The 19,344-nt window shown below is 37.6% G+C and overlaps 1 protein-coding gene across 4 annotated transcripts; it reads right to left on the reverse strand.

The window, feature by feature from the left end:
* On the reverse strand, positions 709-18,843 carry LOC109832884 (nuclear pore complex protein NUP1-like). Of its 4 annotated transcripts, XM_020400351.1 has the most exons (10): positions 18,733-18,843; positions 15,000-15,046; positions 9,179-9,375; positions 8,761-8,902; positions 7,787-8,062; positions 7,558-7,641; positions 4,214-4,912; positions 3,593-4,074; positions 1,816-2,774; positions 709-1,710 (listed from the first exon to the last, which is right to left on the reverse strand). In XM_020400351.1, the coding sequence occupies exons 1-10, from the start codon at positions 18,770-18,772 to the stop codon at positions 1,115-1,117; spliced, it is 3,522 nt and encodes a 1,173-aa protein (XP_020255940.1). In that variant the 5' UTR covers positions 18,773-18,843; the 3' UTR covers positions 709-1,114. The 4 variants fall into 4 exon arrangements, with proteins under 4 accessions (XP_020255940.1, XP_020255939.1, XP_020255938.1 ...); XM_020400350.1 differs by having other exon boundaries at positions 709-2,771; XM_020400349.1 differs by having other exon boundaries at positions 709-2,774.

The raw sequence follows: 19,344 nt of genomic DNA on the forward strand, positions 1-19,344 counted from the left end.
GAGATTCCAAAAACGTCAAATACGATTCTCCTCTCAGCTGGAGATTGGTATATCATTAACGATGATTTGTAGCATTTTATGATATAATAACCAAACCATATCTAAAATCTCAAACGTGAAAAGAGGACTCACAAGTAGCCTAGAAAAAGGATAGTTGGGTGATTTCAAATGAAACTGATCCGTAGATTACAAATTTATTGACCCAATCCGACCGATCTATGAGCCATCCATAAACTGACTGCAGTTCCAAAATGTTTCCTAATCCGTATTAAGAATTAAGGTCGGGCTGCAAAACTGGGACAAGAGGAGGAAAGCAACCAGGTATGAAAGTTGCACATGCCTTCTATGCGATCACTGCAGTTTCATAACGTTTCCTGAAATGCGTTGCCGATAAGGTCATACTGCATAACAAAAGCAGAAGAAAAGCAAGCTGGCTAACATCAAAGAGATCGGAAGTTAACTAACAACAATTATGGGGTAAAAACCTTGACAAAAAACAGTGAGTGTCAAAAGCATGCACAACAAAACTGAGACAGGAGGAGGAAAGTAACCAGGTATGAAAGTTGCACATGCCTTTCTATGTGATCATTGCAGCTTCATAATGTTTCCTGAAATGCGTTGACGATAAGGTCATACTGCATAACAAAAGCAGAAGAAAAGCAAGATGGCTAACATCAAAGAGATCAGAAGTTAGCTAACAACAATTACGGGGTAAAAACCTTGATAAAAAACAGTGCGCGTCAAAAGCATGCACAACAAAAAGGTAACAGATTACAAAGGGATATATATACTGTTGCTTTCTATGTTACAAGAAAAAAAAATATACAACCACCAGCACATAAGTGCCAGTCCCTTGATTGTAGCACAAGGCATATATTGGTAGGTACTCACTACATCTCAAACAAAATTGCAAGAAAGAAAAAAGAAAGTACAAGGAGGGTTTGAAATGGCAAAGAAAAAACACTGGATTTCGAACCCAGATCTGTGTGTAACGAAGATAACTTGTCTCTTCAATGAAAGAAGCTCTACCTCTTTCGTTCAAAGTACGTAGCCATGAAAAGATCGCCAACAAAGTCCCAACTACTGCAAGTTTTGCATGGAAAAATTTATATTTTTACTTCCTGCGCTTATCACGTTTAACTTTCACGAACCTTCTGCCAGATTTGTCGCCACCTCCACCACCCAAAGAGAAGCTCCCTCCAGCATTAAACTCCACACTACCTGTTGGTTGAAATGGGGATGGATTTTGAGGAAGAGGACTTTGCTGGCCACCAAACTGGAAGGGTGATGGAGCCCCTGGTTGAACTGCCGGAGAACCAAACACAAAAGGTTGTGAAGGTGATGGATTTGTTGGTTGCCCAAATGATGGGACAAAGAGAGTTGCAGCCTGAGTTGTATCATCAGTCATGCTATCCTCATTCATCTGATCATTTCCAGGAGAACTTGAACCAAATCCGGTAGCGGGATTTGGTACTTCTCGAAAAGTGGGAACTGAGGAAGGGTTTGATGCAGTTGTAGTGCTAGCTGAAGTGAATGAAAACCCCGAACCTGATGATGGACCAAAGGTAAAAGGTGAAGTGCTTGAAGCAGAAGCTGATAATCCAAACGAGAATCCCGTCGATGAAGAAGTATTAGAATTAGAAGTTGAAACAAAAACTGATGGGGTGGATGCCTGCGAACTGGAACTAAAAAGACTAGGGGTAGCGGCGGCTGCAAAGGAAGAGCTACTGTTAGCAGTGGAAGATCCAAACCCAGAAGAGAAGGAAACTCCAGAACTTGAATGATTTGCAGGTGTAAGTGATGAAATACCAAAACCTGAACTCGAGGAAGACTTCCCCAAACTGAATGAAGGGGATGAAGAAAATGAACCAAACTGACTGATTGAACTTTGTGGGCTTTGAGTTGACTGAGTACCAAATACTGATCCTTCTGTAGCACTGACCGTACTGGCAACAGAGTTCTGAGAAGAAATATTGCCAAACAATGGACTTGAACTGGTAGATCCACCAGTGGCACCAAAAACAGTAGCAACAGGTATTTGGGAAGAACTATTAGCAAATGACAGGCCCGAAATAGTAGATTGCGTTGAAGCATTAAACCCAAAAGTATTGCTTATTGTACTTGGAAATGCAGATGATACTGCAATAGGGGAGCTGATTCCGGGCATGCTTGAAAATAAAGAGGAGGCTGCAAAAGAACTATTACTCATGGCTGATGTTGACAATGCTGAAGAAGAACCGCCACTACTGAAAATTGAAATCGGTGTTGAAACATGAGAAGAACTGCTTCCGGTGCTAGCAAACACAGTAGATGTTCCATGAGACATGGAACTAGATATGCCAAATTGTGAGCCCTTCAAAGAGTTTGCTCCCAAAGTAGATGAATTAGGTTTATCTAATGGCTGAGAAAAAGAAAAAGGAGCACTTGTCAAGAAATCTCCACCAGAGCCGATCTGGAATGAATTGATAGTAGTAGATGTAGGTGCTGTTGATGATGCAAATGAGCTGCTGGAGTTAGATGTGGCGCCAGTACTGTTAACAAAAATTGAGCTCGAAAGACTCTCAGAAGAAACTGGAGATGTTGTCAAAGATGAATGTAGCGAGCCATTATTTAGGTTAGGAGAAGACGATGTACCAAGGCCAAATACAGAAGGCTTAGGCAGTGCTGATAACCCAGAAGAAACAATATTTCCATATGATTTGGATAAAGATCCAACATTTTCCTTTTCGTTTTTATCTAGGGGAGAAATTTCTGCACAAGTTGTAGGGGCACTGCTGCAAACACAATTAAGATTAAACTAAATGAGCAAATGCATTGGGAAGGAAAGGTATCAACTTAAATAACGTAATGCTACTACTCCTGTTTGTTTTGATTAACATATTTCCACTTTTATGAGTATAATAATAATAGTCGAACGCATTTTTAATAATATATTGATTATGTTGTTAGTGAACTAATTTTTAAGGAAACTTAGTTTATAGCTTCCCTGTATAGATACAGTTGGAATAGAATAATTCAATAACAAGAAAAACATATATTCTGAAATAAAATTCTAGAATACTTGAATTTGTAACCTATTATAATCTGAAATAAAATTCTAGCATAGTAGAAAAAATAGACTTAACTATCTGTTAAAAGCCATCCTGGTAAATTATCCCCTTAAATCTAAATCATCGTTAACTTCTAGCCCAAAATCTATACATGTCAAATTGTCAACTGAAATGAAATTCACTATACTCACTACCCACAAAAAAGATTGCATCTAAAAACCAGTTATCGTTGATGAAAATTATGAAAAACATACAATGCCTGGGAAAACATATTGTGCGCGCGCGCATGTTGAAGGTTTTGAGCTAGCAGCTTGTTACGTTAAATGACCTACCAAGAGACAAAGGGTGATGAGACCCACCAATCTGATGTCACTGGTAGAGGTCATCACCACATGTCCATCTCTTGTCAGCATATTTAGCTAAGTAAAATATCACCTCATACACATTATTTCCATCTAGAAATATTATCTTGTTTTTAACTAAGGCAAAGGAAGTGACAATTACTAACTATGAACATGTAAATCTAAGTAAAAAAATAAAACCTGGTGCTTAATTTCAGTTCTGATCTTGATCCTTCACCAACTTTTATTCCCACACTACCATTAACACCAACATCGGTTGAGGAAATTGTGGATGAATTGGCATCCTTGGATTCAAAGCTAAATATAGGAGATGTCTGTTCTTTTGGGACATCTGGCCTGTCTAGCAGCGGGGTTGGCATAGTAGGTGTCGGAGGTGGCTGAAACTGAGAGCAGGGATCGGATACAATGGGAAATGCAAAGCCATTGTTCTTTTCAGTAACAACCGGCTGGAGAGCCTTCTTGTCAGCCTTCCGGGATGATGGCATGGAAGTTGAAACGGGCATGCTCTGGGACGAAGTTTTAATAGGATTGCCAGAGAATGCTGTTTCAGAAATGACATTAATCTGCTTGGACATCTTTGTGTCAGCATCATCATTCCCTGTTGTTAATGGACTGTTAAACTTCTTTCTCTTGTAGTCATCGTCATCCAGTTCCAGTGACTCCTGAAAAACAAATGAGACAAATTGATTATTAAGTATCAAGGAAATACAAATAACAAAGATTGATTGTATAAACAGCTCATACAGTTTAAACAATTGTTCAAAAGCATACCCTGCCACAGAATTAAAAAAAGGTTCATACCTCAGGAGCACTCATCTGGAAAGATGGTTTTTTAGGTACAGGAACTTCAACAGAAGTTGCAACAGTGATACTTTCAGATATCAAACCCTCATGGCCACCTTTAGAGGGCTTGCTTACACCATGAGCTTCAGATGACGACTTCCCTCCTAAGCAAACAGACTTCAATGGACCATTTTCTGTGACCAAATCTAGCTTCTGAGAGAGAGAGCTTCCAGCGTTTGGTTGATGAGCAGCAGTAAATGATTTTGAAGAAATTAAATTCTCCATCTTGCTTAGAGCGCTTCCATGCAGAACGTCAAGCGTCACCTTAGAAGGGGATTCAGACTGAGCAATAATTTTCGGTTCAGAGGATTTCTCTTTTGGTGAAGGTACTAGTTTATCAAGCTGTTGGAACAATTTCTTTGCTGTTTCACTTGACTGCGATGAAAGCATAGTAGGCCTAGAAATTCCATTTTCCACAGCCTTCAAACCTGTACCGTCAGACTTTTGATCATTCACCACGAGAGGTCTTTGTATCGACATAGAGCCTTCAGAAACATTTTTAAAAAGAGGAGTTGAAGGACTAGAAAGAAAATGTTCAGAAAGTGTCAAGCGTGGTCCTTTCAAAGGAGACATCAAATTTGATTTCTGACGGATCCTACGGATGGGGCCAAAGGATCCAAGATCACCATCTAAGGCAGAGCTACCCCGTTTCAGAACCTGCTTAACCGTGTCAGAAGTAAGTACAATAACCGTAAAAGAGTGTTTTTGCTACACAATTATAAGTAAAATGGAATAGTTCCCAATATGACCATCTGCAAATTGCACAACTGGCATGTCATTTTGTTCATATATTAACAGGAACAATGATCAATTTAAAAGAAATGATAGGAAAATCAAACAAAGAACGTAAATGTAGATCTGAAAGAAATCCCAGACTAGCAACAAGAACTGGTAAACTAATCTACATTCTAAAAAACATGAAATGAATATTTTTCCTCATCATTGCCATGACAAGAAAAAATTAAATCAGCTTCATTCAAGGAGGATGAAGCAATGTTGTAAATTTAGCAGCAGCATAGACAGGAATTGGAGCTTGCGGGCCCTCTTCTCTTAAAAGAAACTGAAACAATTATGTTATAATCACATTTGATAATCAAAGATTTTTTGAGAGAAAAGAATATGCTCTCAAACTTGAGACCCACAATCAAATATTATATACGCCTCTGTTTAAATGGAGGTTCAGAACTCAGGGAAGTTCTTGGACAATTTGGTAGAGGGTGACAACCCTTTCTCCAATACTCGAATTTTGGTTTGATTTTGGTTCCAACGATTTCTTTGTCCTCAACGCCCATTATTTCCAAGAATTAGTCACTTCAACGATCTTTGATGGTTATATGGGTATCCAAAGTACAAACGAGATGGATGTTTGTTGTTTTCTTATGAAGAACTTATACATGGCCTATGACAAAGTATTAACGATAATTACACTGATTATAAAATAACTTTTTTCTCACAATAATTGACTAGATTTGAATCTATTGGAGAAATTATGGGAAAAAATTAAGTAATTTTATTAGACACAATAGACAATGCATGTGTTAGATATACTTTTGTTTATTTAAGAATCGAAAATCTCAAAACAGAGAATAAATTTTATTACTTCTCCCCTAACTTATTATTTTTCCCCTCTACCTTCAGCCACTCCCGAGCGCCTTCTAATTTTTGCACGATGTATTTTTTTCATTTCCTCTTAACCTGACCAGTAGATTAACATTTAAATAAAGCTTAATTGAACTTAAACACCCTGTAGATTCTGCTATGTTGCACTTATATATCCTCACTTGTTTTTGGCAACACTTATATATCCTAAAGTTTATAAACTTACACTTATATACCCCACTTATTTTTGGTAGCACTTGTCTACCATAAAGTTTTAAAACTGGCACTTAAATACCCAAAAGCTTTTTTTTTATAAACAAATACCCTAAAGTTTTTCAGACTTGCATTTACATACCCTCAAGTTTGCATAACTGAGGGCATTTAAATGCATATTTTAAAAAGGGTATATAAGCGCTGCGAAAACAAGTGAAGGTATATAAGTGCAAGTTTTAAAAACTTTTGGGTATGTAAGTGTTGCAAAAAACATGTAACAGTATATAAGTGCAAAATAGAGGAAACTATAGAGTATTTAAGTGCGACTAAACCAATTTAAACAAATAAATTAATCCAATACAAAATAGAAACTAAGTTTGCAAGTGGTCACACCTTACATTTTAACTATATTATTAAATATCTTCAACCGCATAAGAACATTTCTTATGTGGTCCAAGCGACATCATGCTTAGCGTGGGATTTCTATGACTTCAATCAAAGGCATTATATAGCATCCCACATAATTTTGCGGCTGGGCTGCGGAACACCTGCCCCTCTTGACTCCCCTGGCTCCGCCGTTGAAATTCAGCATGTACAGTGTAAAGTTCCCCGGCACAATCGGCATCAGATGTACACTTACGCATTAGTTACAAAGGAGAGGGGAGCATATGGATGTCATGCATGCATGTATATAAGCAATATGTATGTACATGTGTAGTATGTATGTGTGCTTTGTATTTACAATTACATGTATGTATGTTACGTCTGTGTATATGTATTAGTTCCAACTGAGAGGGGATCTTTCAATGAGAACTAGTCAAAGTAAGCATTGCGAGAACATAGAGTCGCACGTTATCCTCATCTCTAATCCAAAAGAATCTGAAGTGAAATATCGGGATTTCAGGAACTTTTTAGTCATGCATCAGCCAATAACTTTTTTGGTAGCTGAAGTAATATGCTCTTTTTCAACCAACAGGCAAGAACATGAACTGTTATCAAACCAAAAACAGAGTCTGAGGGAGAACTTGCTAACTTGTGGATTAGTCTAGATATATCTAGCTTGTCAATTTCGCCACTGAATAGCGTTCACTATCATATTATCCTGACCTACTACTGCACTTCTACTTTCCGTACATATGGTAGTTTTGTTTTCCGGATGTTTCACTATGTGCAGGAAAGTTTGTGTTTCTAGATGAAATGTGACAGGAGCACTTTGCAGTAACCCAAATGGTAACAATCTAGAACAAATGCCAGTACTGATTTCATGGTAAAATAAGTATTATGGCATAGCTTTTATTGGTAAATCAGTTAGCAATTGTGCCAGACCATCACTAATGCTCATACAACAAGTCCTAGTGTTTGAATCCACGTATGACTGAAATCAAAGGGATTTTTGCATGTTATGCCTCTATTACTTTCTAATGCACAGTCAGTGTAGTAATGGAATGATACAGTGACTAGGATGCAGGAATTACAACGAGGAAGGCTACCTGTTTTCCTCCTGACTTCATAGAACTTGGCGTCCACTGAGATGATGATAGACTAGAATAGCCATCCCTGGAAAGGTCTCCAGCCTAAAGAGAAATCATAACAAGAACTGTAACTGGTAAAGAACAAGCATACAATGAACAGAGAGAAATAGGCAAGCAATGATCAAACTAGAAGGCAGCAGCAATTGCTAGTACCATCAATATAGCTGGATATTGCAACAGCATTTACCTTAAAATATGGAGATCTGGACATTCTATATATTGCAGATCTCCCAGGAGGCTTTGCTATCCGATAACCATGCTCAGGTTGTTCAGGAATTCCAGAAAAGCATATAACAGATCGTGGTGCAACTGAAAGGTCCAATCGTTTTGATGTAGATGGTACTCTTGGCAAATTGGAATCTTCCTGAAATACCTGGCTTCCAACTGAAGAAGTTTTTAAAGGCCGTGAATCCATGTATGCTTTTGCAAGTTCTGCAGGTGAAGCAGCTTCATCTTTAGGAATCTGTAAAACATCATCAACCAATGTGTATTATTGTTAAATCAAAGCAAGAAAGCAGGAGCCAGTGTTTCCCCTGAAGCCTCGATGAGATGTGACCGCCTACATGGGAAAGGGGGAAGGACTCCTGAGAGTGTAGAAAGGTAACAAGGGTTATCATCGTACCATTACATTTACAGCTCCTGGTCTTTCTTTTCGGGAGGGAGGGAGGGAGATGTTTACCGGCTCATACCATTCTATAATCTCAGGAAATCCTTTATCAGCTCTTAGATAGGGATTAAGTCTTGCTGGTGTAGTGCCAGCTAGCTATATATATTAAAAGGCAAATCTGCTATCACCAGCACATATCAGCAAGCACAACTTGTTAATCCACAATTATAATCCGCATGCAATGTTCGTTAAGTTGAATAAACCAGAGGCCCTTGCCAATTCCTTACAGAACCTTTATGGTCAATAACAAGAGAAACCTAAAGAATTTTAGCTCCATGAAACAGAAGAAAGAAAATTCTTGATTCTGCTGCCCAATTCATTTTACCATTAAAAAATGTGCTCTTTCTATATAAATATTGAAGTACTGGATGCTCTCGCTATTTAAAAATAACATAAAATGGCTATAACTTTCAACAAGAGAAAGAACAGATATGAGCAACACAATTTAATACTTGTTTTCGAACAGGAAACAATCTGCAGACTGGAAGACTTACACTAATTCTTGAGCTCACAATTCCATCTTTTTGTGCTGAAACACTTGCTTTTTCTTTTCTCTCATAGTTAATTTCACGCTCCGAATTCGAAGCTTCAACAGTTCTCGAATGCAGTAGTTCCACCAACCGGTCATATTCGACCCTGCTGACAAGAAAAATGAATTAAATTGTGCATCAAGGCAAAATATGGCCATGCATGGAATGAAAATTAGATTGAGCATGAAAACTTAGCATCGAAAATAGCTATAAGCATAAAGGTAAGAATGTAGTGATGTCAAATTGCTGGGATTTCAGAGTTGTAATTAATATAGGAAAGAGACTAATAGATGATATAATAATATTTGTCAGCAGTCAATTTCAACATTATTAATTCAGAAGATAAGAAAATATTGTCAATATTCATTCCGTAAATACTTTCCTGGTAAAAGTTTTCTGCTCCAATAATTGTTCAAGTTCAGCAATTCCACTACTGCCAGAACTATTAGTCCTGTTTTCTCCGTCCCTGCTGCCATTCTGTATTTGAGATGGACACGCGTTATTCTGTATTTGAGATGGGCTCTTGTCATTCTGTACTTCAGATGGACTCTCGCCACTATCAATTTCAGATGAAGGTATCTGCATATAACAATAACAGCAGTCCAAAGAATATAGAATGACCAATAAAGCTGCAATAGTAATACAAAATGCACATTAAAGCCGCAACAGTAATACAAAATGCACATTAAAGCTGCAATAGTAATAGCAAAATCAGAAAATGAATAGCTAACGCATTTACCAGAAAGTGAAATAAAAACCATAAACATGAAAAAAGAAGCAACTTACGTAGCTCCCATAAATAATAGAAAGCATACTTCTCTTACAAAACATGGCAGCAGTACAGGAAGCACGGAGTGAAATCTCAGAGACATAATGTCAATCTCCGACAAGACACAATTTGCTGATGTTGAAAAATCTTGGAAAAGAGAGCGTGGGACCAATCATAAGTTTTGATATGCATCTAGATCAAAGGACTTTCAGTTTCGAAAAAATCACTATGGACAATAAGTGAAACCACAAACAACAGCCAATTAACTAATACGGTAATCCTTAAACATTTCCCTTACTTGTTGGCGCTTGTGGTTAAATCTGGAATAATACAGATATATAACAGCAAAAACTGAACAGAAAACTGAAGTGCAATAATTTAAATTTTTCCAACTCAGCTGCTGTGCGTTTGTAAAACGTTATGCTTAAAGCATTATTTGGCCTACTCCGGTATAAGGATCCCAAGATCAATTTGCTTTCAGGAACAGCAGTCCAGTACTCTGGTGTGCACCGACCCAGTACTGTCAAGATCTCCTCAATCTATAAGGCAAAGATCTCCTCGATCTATCAGCCAAAAATCTCATCGATCTATAAGACCTTCTCGGTCTAGGCACTGTTTCTACGAGCACTAGTTATTCTACAACATATATATCTGTATATATTGATTGTTGTTTTTGGAATGAATTTTCCTTAAGGATTTGGGGTCTATTTATAGCATTTGAGAAAACATTATGTACTAATAAAATATTATTATTTTACTATGCATGTGGGGCCTACGTCCAAGTTTTTCTTCAGTGGGGCCCACCACTTTTGAAAAAATAAAGAAAATAATAATAATATTCAACAATCTCCCATAATTTTTTTAAACTAGTATCGTGTAACAGTGTCGTCGTTTCAATCGTTATGCATAAGGAATATGTCGCAAGGACTTGAATCCCCTTTAGTCCACCTGAATAAAAGATATGTGCATGGTGTCGCAGAGACTTGAACCAGCACGTCTAAAAATCCAGCGATCACACAGGATCAAACTTATCTGTGATAGTTTTTACTTTGAACCACACTTGCTTTTGCCTTTGCTTTGCCTTTGCCTTTGCATATTTATGGCCCAGTGCATGTCCTGATTTTTGCTAGGACTCTAAGTATCTTTCCATAAGACACCATAGGAGACGGTCAAATCTTCACCCATGCATAGGTGTACACCGACCCATGCATAGGAGACGGCCAAATCTCCACTCATTAAGGCTTAAGAGTCATCCTCTCTTATAATAGGATTCTAGGTGAGTCCTTTAGGTGTGTGTTTCCTATCTAACACCCCACATTCAAAATGTTTTAAACTCATTAAGGCTTAACAGTCATCCCCTTTACATGATAGGATCCTAGGTGAAAAGATTAAAATTTTATCCGGACAGTTCAGCCAGGTAAGGATAGTACTAGAGGGAGATTAAAAATCAATTAAGTATCTCGTTCTTTGCGGAGCGCGTTACACAACCCACAAACCTTGCCTTAGACACCGACTAATCCAAGAAAACTTGAACCCTTTCACTTGTAAATCTTATTTGACTTTTGAACCATTTATCTTGTCATTAGTAGCATAAGTTTTGAACTAATAACTAGATGTAAATGGTAAGTATTTGTAAGACTCACCAAACTTTGCAAATCTTACTTGACTTTTGAACCAATTATTTTATTATTAGTAGCATAAGCTTTGAACTAATAACTTAATAAACATGGTAAGTATTTGTAAGACTTACAAAACTTTGAGACCCATTCCAGCAGACGTTCTTTCGACTATGTCTTTTTTCAGACCTTTAGTCAAAGGATCAGCCACATTCTCTAAGATCGGACGTCAATCACAGAGATAACTCTGTGATAAATGAGCTCTCTTAAATAGCCATGCTTCAGACGAATGGTTCGCTTCTTTCCATTGAACATCGAGATTGCTACCACATCACTCGCTACCTGATTATCACAATAGATAGTAATTACGTCTTGTAATTCTGTCAATGAAAAGTCTTAAAGAAAACAACTGAACCATTCAGTTTCATCTCCTACAGCACAGAGTGCGAAGAATTCAGATTTCATCGATGACTGTGTAATCATGGTCTGCTTCTTAGACTTCCACGAGACGACAGCTCCACCCATGGTGAAAACAAAACCTCCAGTAGACCTGTACTCATCTGATTCTGAGCACCGGCTCGCATCTGAATAACCTTCGATTATACCCGGATATCCAGTGTAGAATAGACCCAGACTTGTAGTTCCTTTTAAGTATCTCATCAATCTCTGGACATCATCCCAAAAAAGCTTTCCAGGATTACTTGTGAACCTACATAGCATTCCTATAGCGAATGTTATATCTGGTCTTGTGCAGCTCATCGCGTACATAAGACTCCCAATGATCTTTGAGTACCTTAGCTGCTCTACTGGTCTTTCGGTGTTCGATCGAAGCTTCTTGTTGTAATCATACGGCACTGATAGTTCTGATAGGTCGTGATAGTCATACTTCCTTAGGATGTTCTCGACATAATGAGATTAGGACAATCCAATACCCTCTTCAGAGTATATGATTTTAATTCCGAGAATCACGTCCGCAGTTCTAAGGTCCTTCATACTGAACTGTGTCGAGAGAAATTTTTTAGTAGATGTTACTATCTCCAAGTCACTCCTGATGATGAGCATATCATCCACATAGAGGCAGATGATCACCATATTATCTTCAACGACCTTAATCGACCTTAATGTATAGACACTTGTCAGATTCACTGACTTGATACCCATTGTTGTGAATAATCCCATCAAACTTCTCATGCCAGAGTTTTGGTGCATGCTTAAGTCCATATAAAAATTTAACAAGTTTACAAACCTTACTAGCTGGAGCATCAAGTCCTTCTGGTTTCTTCATGTAGATCTCTTCTGTGATATCTCCATTCAGAAAGACAGTCTTCAGACTCTTCACATCCATCTGATGTATGACAAACCTTTTAATCGTCGCTCATGCGATAAACACTCTAATGATAGTGATCCTACAAACTGGTGCATATATATCAAAAAAATCTATACCTTCTTTCTGAGAGAATCCTTTCTCCACCAGTCTTACTTTGTACTTTTTAATAGTACCATCAGGACGAAGCTTTTTGTTAAAGATCCACTTGCAAATAATAGATCTTACACCTTCAGGTACATCCACCAACTCCAAGTATGATTTTGGATCAATGAATCCATCTCATCATCTATAGCTTTTTTTTATAGAAGAACGACTGCATTACTTCTTGAAAAGTCTGTGGATCTCCTTCCACATTATAGGTGATGAAGTCATCTCCAAAATCTTTATATCTCCTGATACGCTTGTAAGATGGTTCGATAACTCCGTCATCATTGACACTCAGTTTCTTGCGAAACTGACTCCTCTTGTGTATCTGACATACTAACATTCGCGGCTATATCTTTGAGCAATAAGTCTTTATCTTTGATAAACTTATCCTCAAAGAATTCTGCATCCCGAGCTTCAATGATGGAGTTGGTTCCAAGGTCCAGGAACCTACACGCATTGCTATCTCTAACAAAGCCAAGAAACACACATTTGTTTGCCTTTGACTCGAGTTTAGGGCTTCTGATATCTGTAATTCGAACGTATGCGAGACACCCCCACACTTTGAGACTATCCAAAGAATTAGGATATCTCAACCATAACTAATGAAGAGTATTATCAGTTTTGGAGTAGGGTACTCTGTTCAGAATCCAATTTGCTATTAGCAAAGCCTCTCCCCAATAGCAGGTAGGAAGATCAGATATGATTAGCATCGAATTCACCATCTCGATCAATGTGCGATTCTTTCTTTCTGCAAAGAAAATCTTAAAGCATAGTAAAACGATGTGCTTAAAGTATTATTTGGCCTACTCCGGTGTAAGGATCCCAATGCCAAATTACTTCCAGGAACAGCAATTCAGTACTCTGGTGTGCACCGACCTAGTACTGTCAAGATCTCCTCGATCTATAAGGCAAAGATCTCCACGATCTATCGGCAAAGATCTCCTTGATTTATCAGGCAAAGATCTCTTCAATCTATAAGACCTTCTCGGTCTAGGCACTGTTCCTACGAACACTAGCTATTCTACAACATATATATCTATATATATTGATTGTTGTTTTTGGAATGAATTTTCCTTAAGGATTTTGGGTCTATTTATAGCGTTTGGGAAAATAGTATGCACTAATAAAATAATATTATTTTACTATGCATGTAGGCCCCACGTCCAAATTTTTCTTCGAGTTCAAGACAAACTTATTATGCTTTTTATCTTCTATTTTTTAACTTGCAGATCATATCTCTAGACAGTAGCCAACAACATTAAAGAACACAATCTCCTTTAGAAACATCATCATCTGTTCATCTAAAGTCTAGGGGTTGGTCACAGATCCTCCTGGTAACATCTTATTACATGAGTTCCTGGACCAATGAGGCAATGCAGGTCTTGACTAGCAGCCAAGCAGCCTTTTTATGGCTGAATTAATATCACCTCTGTAGCCATTTTTTTTACTCAACATAAGGTGTATTTATGGTTGAATTAGCTTCACCTCTGCGGCCAATTATGCTTTTTTTACTCAATAAAAGGTGCATTCGTAAAGGAGCAGTCGGAATGCCATGTGGTCCCAAGTAGGCAACTACATCCAAAATCCATTACATGTTTGGTTGGGTATTGATGAAACTCCATACAGTGTTATGAAGGCAAACTGCTTTAAAGAAAGTGGAGTATACCTTCTTTAAGCTGAGGAGTGCTCCCACAGCAGTTGCTTGCAACCAAGCATATCCACAGAGTAGTCCATACAAGTCTTCATTATAATGGAGAAATTTATCACATACATCCCCGATATAAACTTTTTATACAAAAATCTTCTACATAATTTATCTTGCTAAATGCAAGTAAAATAATTCTGATTACATTTCCAGCTGTTATCAACCAAATATAAAAAATCCAAAATTGCAATATGTATTTCTCATGCACTTGACCAAAAGCACACATGCTTGCAAAAGTATCCTAACTAAATGGATCCAAGCCCAAAACCAAACCAAAGTAAATCGAACTAATTCGGTTTAGTTCCAAATCTAGTATGGTTCAATTTGGTTTTGCCAAAACTTGCCAAAACAGAGTGAACTGACCTTTTGCTCACCCCTACCTCTGGAGCTTGATAAGACAAATTTCCTGTAAGTCTTGCATTGAATACTCATACAAATTGTTAAAAACCAAAAATCAAAGCAATTATTAGGCAGTGCACCAAGTACGCTTAAAAAAAGTCGATGCACGAATACAAATCATAGAAGGCAAGAAAGCAAATGCATAATCATGTAGCAGAATATTCTCCTAAGGGAAGTAACAAAATTATAGGATTAAAACACTGGAAATACATAACTAAAAAGAGGATTTTATTTACATACGGTGTCAGCAATGTGGGAGACATCTTGTCTGGATTGATGATCTTCCTCTGAAACATAAGACAAATACCAACATGGGATAAGTATAATATCAGAGAGTGAACTAGAGTTCACAAAGTAAATAAATATGTTCCAACAACTACAGAGAGTTGAATAGAAAACATGTGGCATGCAACAGAAGATGGAAATTGACCATTCACTACAAGGGAAATCAATATCGAATCAATTAGCACTAGAGAGTTATTTTCATGTAACAGAAGATACACCGAGAACATAACAGAAAAGACGTCATTTTTAAACTCATCTCCATGTGCATCACATAGAAAAATTGATGGTCGCAACAGATCGCTTGTCCTAGTTTTACACTTTTTACAAGCTTTTTATTACCAATCTTACACAAGGAAAATGCAAGTGCCTTCAATATGCTGACTTCAAAGACTATTTAAGAACTTACGTGAGAGTAAAGATAACCAATTTACAAAGGAAACTTAAAAAGATAAAAGCTAAGCTAGAAGGTTGGAATCAAAATTGCTTTTGTTTCTCCTTTGGTTATAGGTATCAAAGTTAACTCTGTTGAAACTTTGGGGTATTTTTTTGAGCAAAAAAGAACTTTACGTTATCAGAACTAAACATGGGGCAAACAATCAAGTATTAAATGCAAATAGCCCAAAATATGATAAAATATTTGCGCCTAAAATTCTATGAGAAAAGACATGCACAAAGCTATCTTGACAAGAAACAGTCTGCTGATTGGTCTATGAAGTTTCACATTTGTCAAATGCTGCTGTCAACTTCTTCTTCTTCTTCTCTCTTTTTTCCCGCTCCTAAGGTGGGGTTGGGAACCGTTACTAACAGGTAGGGTCCGTCAATTTTGTGTCTGCCTTAACTGACCCATTCAACCCATTTGATATTGTATATTCGGCTAACCCAACTAGCAATTCTCTCCCTCCCCAATCTTCAGGAGCGGTCAAGCAATTCTGGTTAATGTGCTACAGCTGTTTGATCGTTAGTTTAGCAATTCTTCATTTAGCTTTAATGGGTATGAAATCATGTTCTTTGTAAGATTATAAAGCAAGCTCAATTCGTTCCTATGCTTTTTTATCCCTTCAAATTGATGAAGCTATTTCTTCTTTTTCACAATTTTGTCAGTTAATTCTTTTTATGAGTTTGATGCTTGAGCATTTCTTCTTTTCTGATTTGGTCCCTGTTGCCAACATAAAGTTCAAGCCTTTCTCCAATTTTAGAGCTCAACCATTTTTTGTGAGAATTTAGAGCCCTATTGATTCTGTTTCATATTTGATTTTAAAAATATGATTTTCTCCTATTCTTTGTTGATCTATTTTCCTGTTTTGTTGCAACTAGCAGTAGTCGCCTAGTCGATGAATCAATGTACATTGTGAATCATTTCTTTTCAATCTAGTGTTTAAGGTAAATAATAAATTTGATTCTGTCTCCATGCACTTGCGAGCTTCATAAGTAACTTACACTTAGTCTAGGACTTTCTTTACATGGTATAGCAATTGTTTTGGATTTTTTTGTCCTAACAACGTTAATTAAATTTGGACTGGCTAGAATAAGTATCAATTTATGTTGTTTTAGTACATTTTCTCTCAATGATGATGACAATGATGTCATCATCACCATCATGATCATGATGGCCAGGGAAAATAATCAATGTGCATTATTCTTGTCTTGAAGTAGTTTGATGGAGTACTTAATTGCATTTCATTCACTAGTGTGCTTGTAACATTAATTGACAGAAGATTAAATACGAATTTCCCCCATTATGTAACTTATGGAGCTTTTTATCTCCCCATGGCCAATGAAGATTATATATTAATCTTGTAGTGCTCCACCTACACAAACAGTTGACATACTCAATCCCACCCAACACACTCCCTAAAGCACTGACCGTATTATATAGGTCACGAGGGTCCCAAGGGTCAAAAGGATCGGGTAAGGGTTACCCTTTTAATAAACAGGTTGGGTATATTGACCTGTTTATTAAATGTGTCTAGTTCAGGTCAAGTTTGTATGCGTCATGTCAGGTCAAGATGACCCGACGTGACCCATTTGATACCACTAAACCTTGTGTAGACTGCAAGATGAAGGGACAGCCATCCTGCAATTAAATTTTGAATAACCAAGTGTTACACGTCCAATTCATGGAAATTAAATTATGTTGTTACCGGTTAGCCAATAACTGCTTGAAGCATCAATATATAAAGCTGCAACCTAGTCATTTTAGAACTTATAAACCACATCTTCTTTGGTGGGAAAACTTAAACAATTGGCGAACTGCTAAATATCTGAATCACACTTGACAAATCCTGTAAAAACATCATGAGAGACTTAAAAGAGGCCTTTACATGTATATGAGTATGTCGCAGTACTCTTCAGGTTGAAGTTGAACAAATGATACAAGTACAACAAGAATCCAATTGGTCAGTCCCTACTCTAACATGGCACATAACAACCTGACTTCAAGCAACTATAACAGAGATTAAAACATGAGAGGATCTGTAAAGCTCTGGAACCTCAGCTAGCAATCTGTAACTTCAGTAACCTGCTAGATTGAATCCAAATTCAGATAAGAACATTCGCCCGAGCTTATTATTTGATTTCATCATCTCAATTTGGAGCTATCTCTATCCATTTACTATTGTTACTCATAACCAGTGCACCTAATGGACTCTGTTCCACATGCCTGAAATGAGTTCTACCTCACTTTTCATCAAATTGGAGATGCCTCAAACTTCAGCAGATTCCTAATTCTCATCCTATCTTTCAGTATCCTGCCACTTGTCAATTTTAACATGCTTCTTTACGGTAGATGTGCATTTCCGACATGTCGTTTCTTATTTCCCAACTATATTAATATTAACCATGAAACATGGATGATGAATATATTTATTAACCACACTGTTAATTTTCTGTTGAATTTACGCGCTTCCAGATAACAAAAACTCCATGTGCACCTACCTCCTTCTTTAATCACTTGACTTGATTGTATGAGAAAAATCATTCTTAGCATCATCCTCATGATGAATAATATACATTAAGTAGTGAAAATTGTATATATAGATGTTTCTTAGACGACAACAATAAACTCGTTTGTTCTCTTAGTATTGATGAAATTGTAGTTTGTATATTCCACATTAAAAGTGGCAAGTTAAAGTTCTTTTAGGGAATAAAGTACCTCTCGATCTTTCTACTCCATAACCATCAATTACTATAACATTATCACCAAACAACAGCACCATATAATATGTTAATTTATGAAATATCACGATTAGAAGTAGACAAGGTTTTAATTTGATGTTCTTTAATTCCAATAAAACGAAAACTAAATTAGTTTACATTAAAAAATCCTAAATCGGTTTTGTAAACTAAAATCAAGATTCATAAAAACAGCCACAAGAAAGGTGGATGACATCACTACAGATCAAACTTACAGTAAGAATATAAAGACACCATTAACAGCATTTTTATACAAATACCACTGTGAATCACTCTAAATAAACCAGATTATCAGTTAATCCAAGATAAAGCACGCATTCGTTAAAGTTGGTAGATTTTCTTCGTACAGATGGTTAAATAATCGATAGCGGATCAAAATACCACAATTACAACACTAAATCTCAATTTAGTATCCCAACAAGAAGAAGAAGAAGAAGAAGAACAAACCGAAGGACAATTGAATCAAAACCCTAATTGAAAAGAGGACTTCTCCAACCTGGGGCCGCCGGTGGAGTCGTGAGTCGCTTCCTAAACATCGAAGAGAACAGCTTCGACGCTCCTCTCGAGATCAATCGAGAAGCGGGATCAACGAGCTATCAATATCAGCCGCCCCAACTCCGTCAGTGTCCTGCCGTTCCTCTGACTCCACGCAACGCCTCCGGAGGACGATCGTAGGGCGTCGACGCCGCTGGCCGGAACGGCCGCCTCCTAAAAGGACCGCCCATACCTCCCTCGTTCGCCGGCGTCGCCATTGAAGGGGGGATCGACTATAGCAGGCGAGAGACGGAGTCGCGAAAAGAGAGGCGAAAATGAAACCCTAGATTTTGTACTTGCGGGGGGATTTGGGGAGGGCGGAGAAAGGGGCAAAGATACGGAATACGCGTATTAAATAAAGGGACGGATTAAATAAACCGGCTATTTGCGTAGTGGTCTGTGGGGGCCACTTACTGCGATATAACTTGTGGGGTGGATTTGTTGGTTCACGATTATGTGAGTGCTTTTAATAAATTAGGTTTTATAGGAATGGGCAGTTTCCGTCGGGTGACCGCGTAGTGAGGTTACCTCCCTCGTACTGTCAAAAGAATTCAGGCACCGAAAATATTTGCCG

Source organism: Asparagus officinalis, chromosome 3 (assembly GCF_001876935.1).
Source record: "Asparagus officinalis chromosome 3, Aspof.V1, whole genome shotgun sequence".
NCBI classification, from domain to species: domain Eukaryota; kingdom Viridiplantae; phylum Streptophyta; class Magnoliopsida; order Asparagales; family Asparagaceae; genus Asparagus; species Asparagus officinalis.

Coding starts and splice junctions, on each gene's coding strand:
- LOC109832884 (XM_020400349.1), bottom strand. CDS start 18,772: ATGTTTAGGAAGCGACTCACGACTCCACCGGCGGCCCCAG. Junction 15,047..18,732: donor GACTCCACCGGCGGCCCCAG/GTTGGAGAAGTC, acceptor CTTATGTTTCAG/AGGAAGATCATCAATCCAGA. Junction 2,775..3,592: donor GAACTGAAATTAAGCACCAG/GTTTTATTTTTT, acceptor TTGTGTTTGCAG/CAGTGCCCCTACAACTTGTG.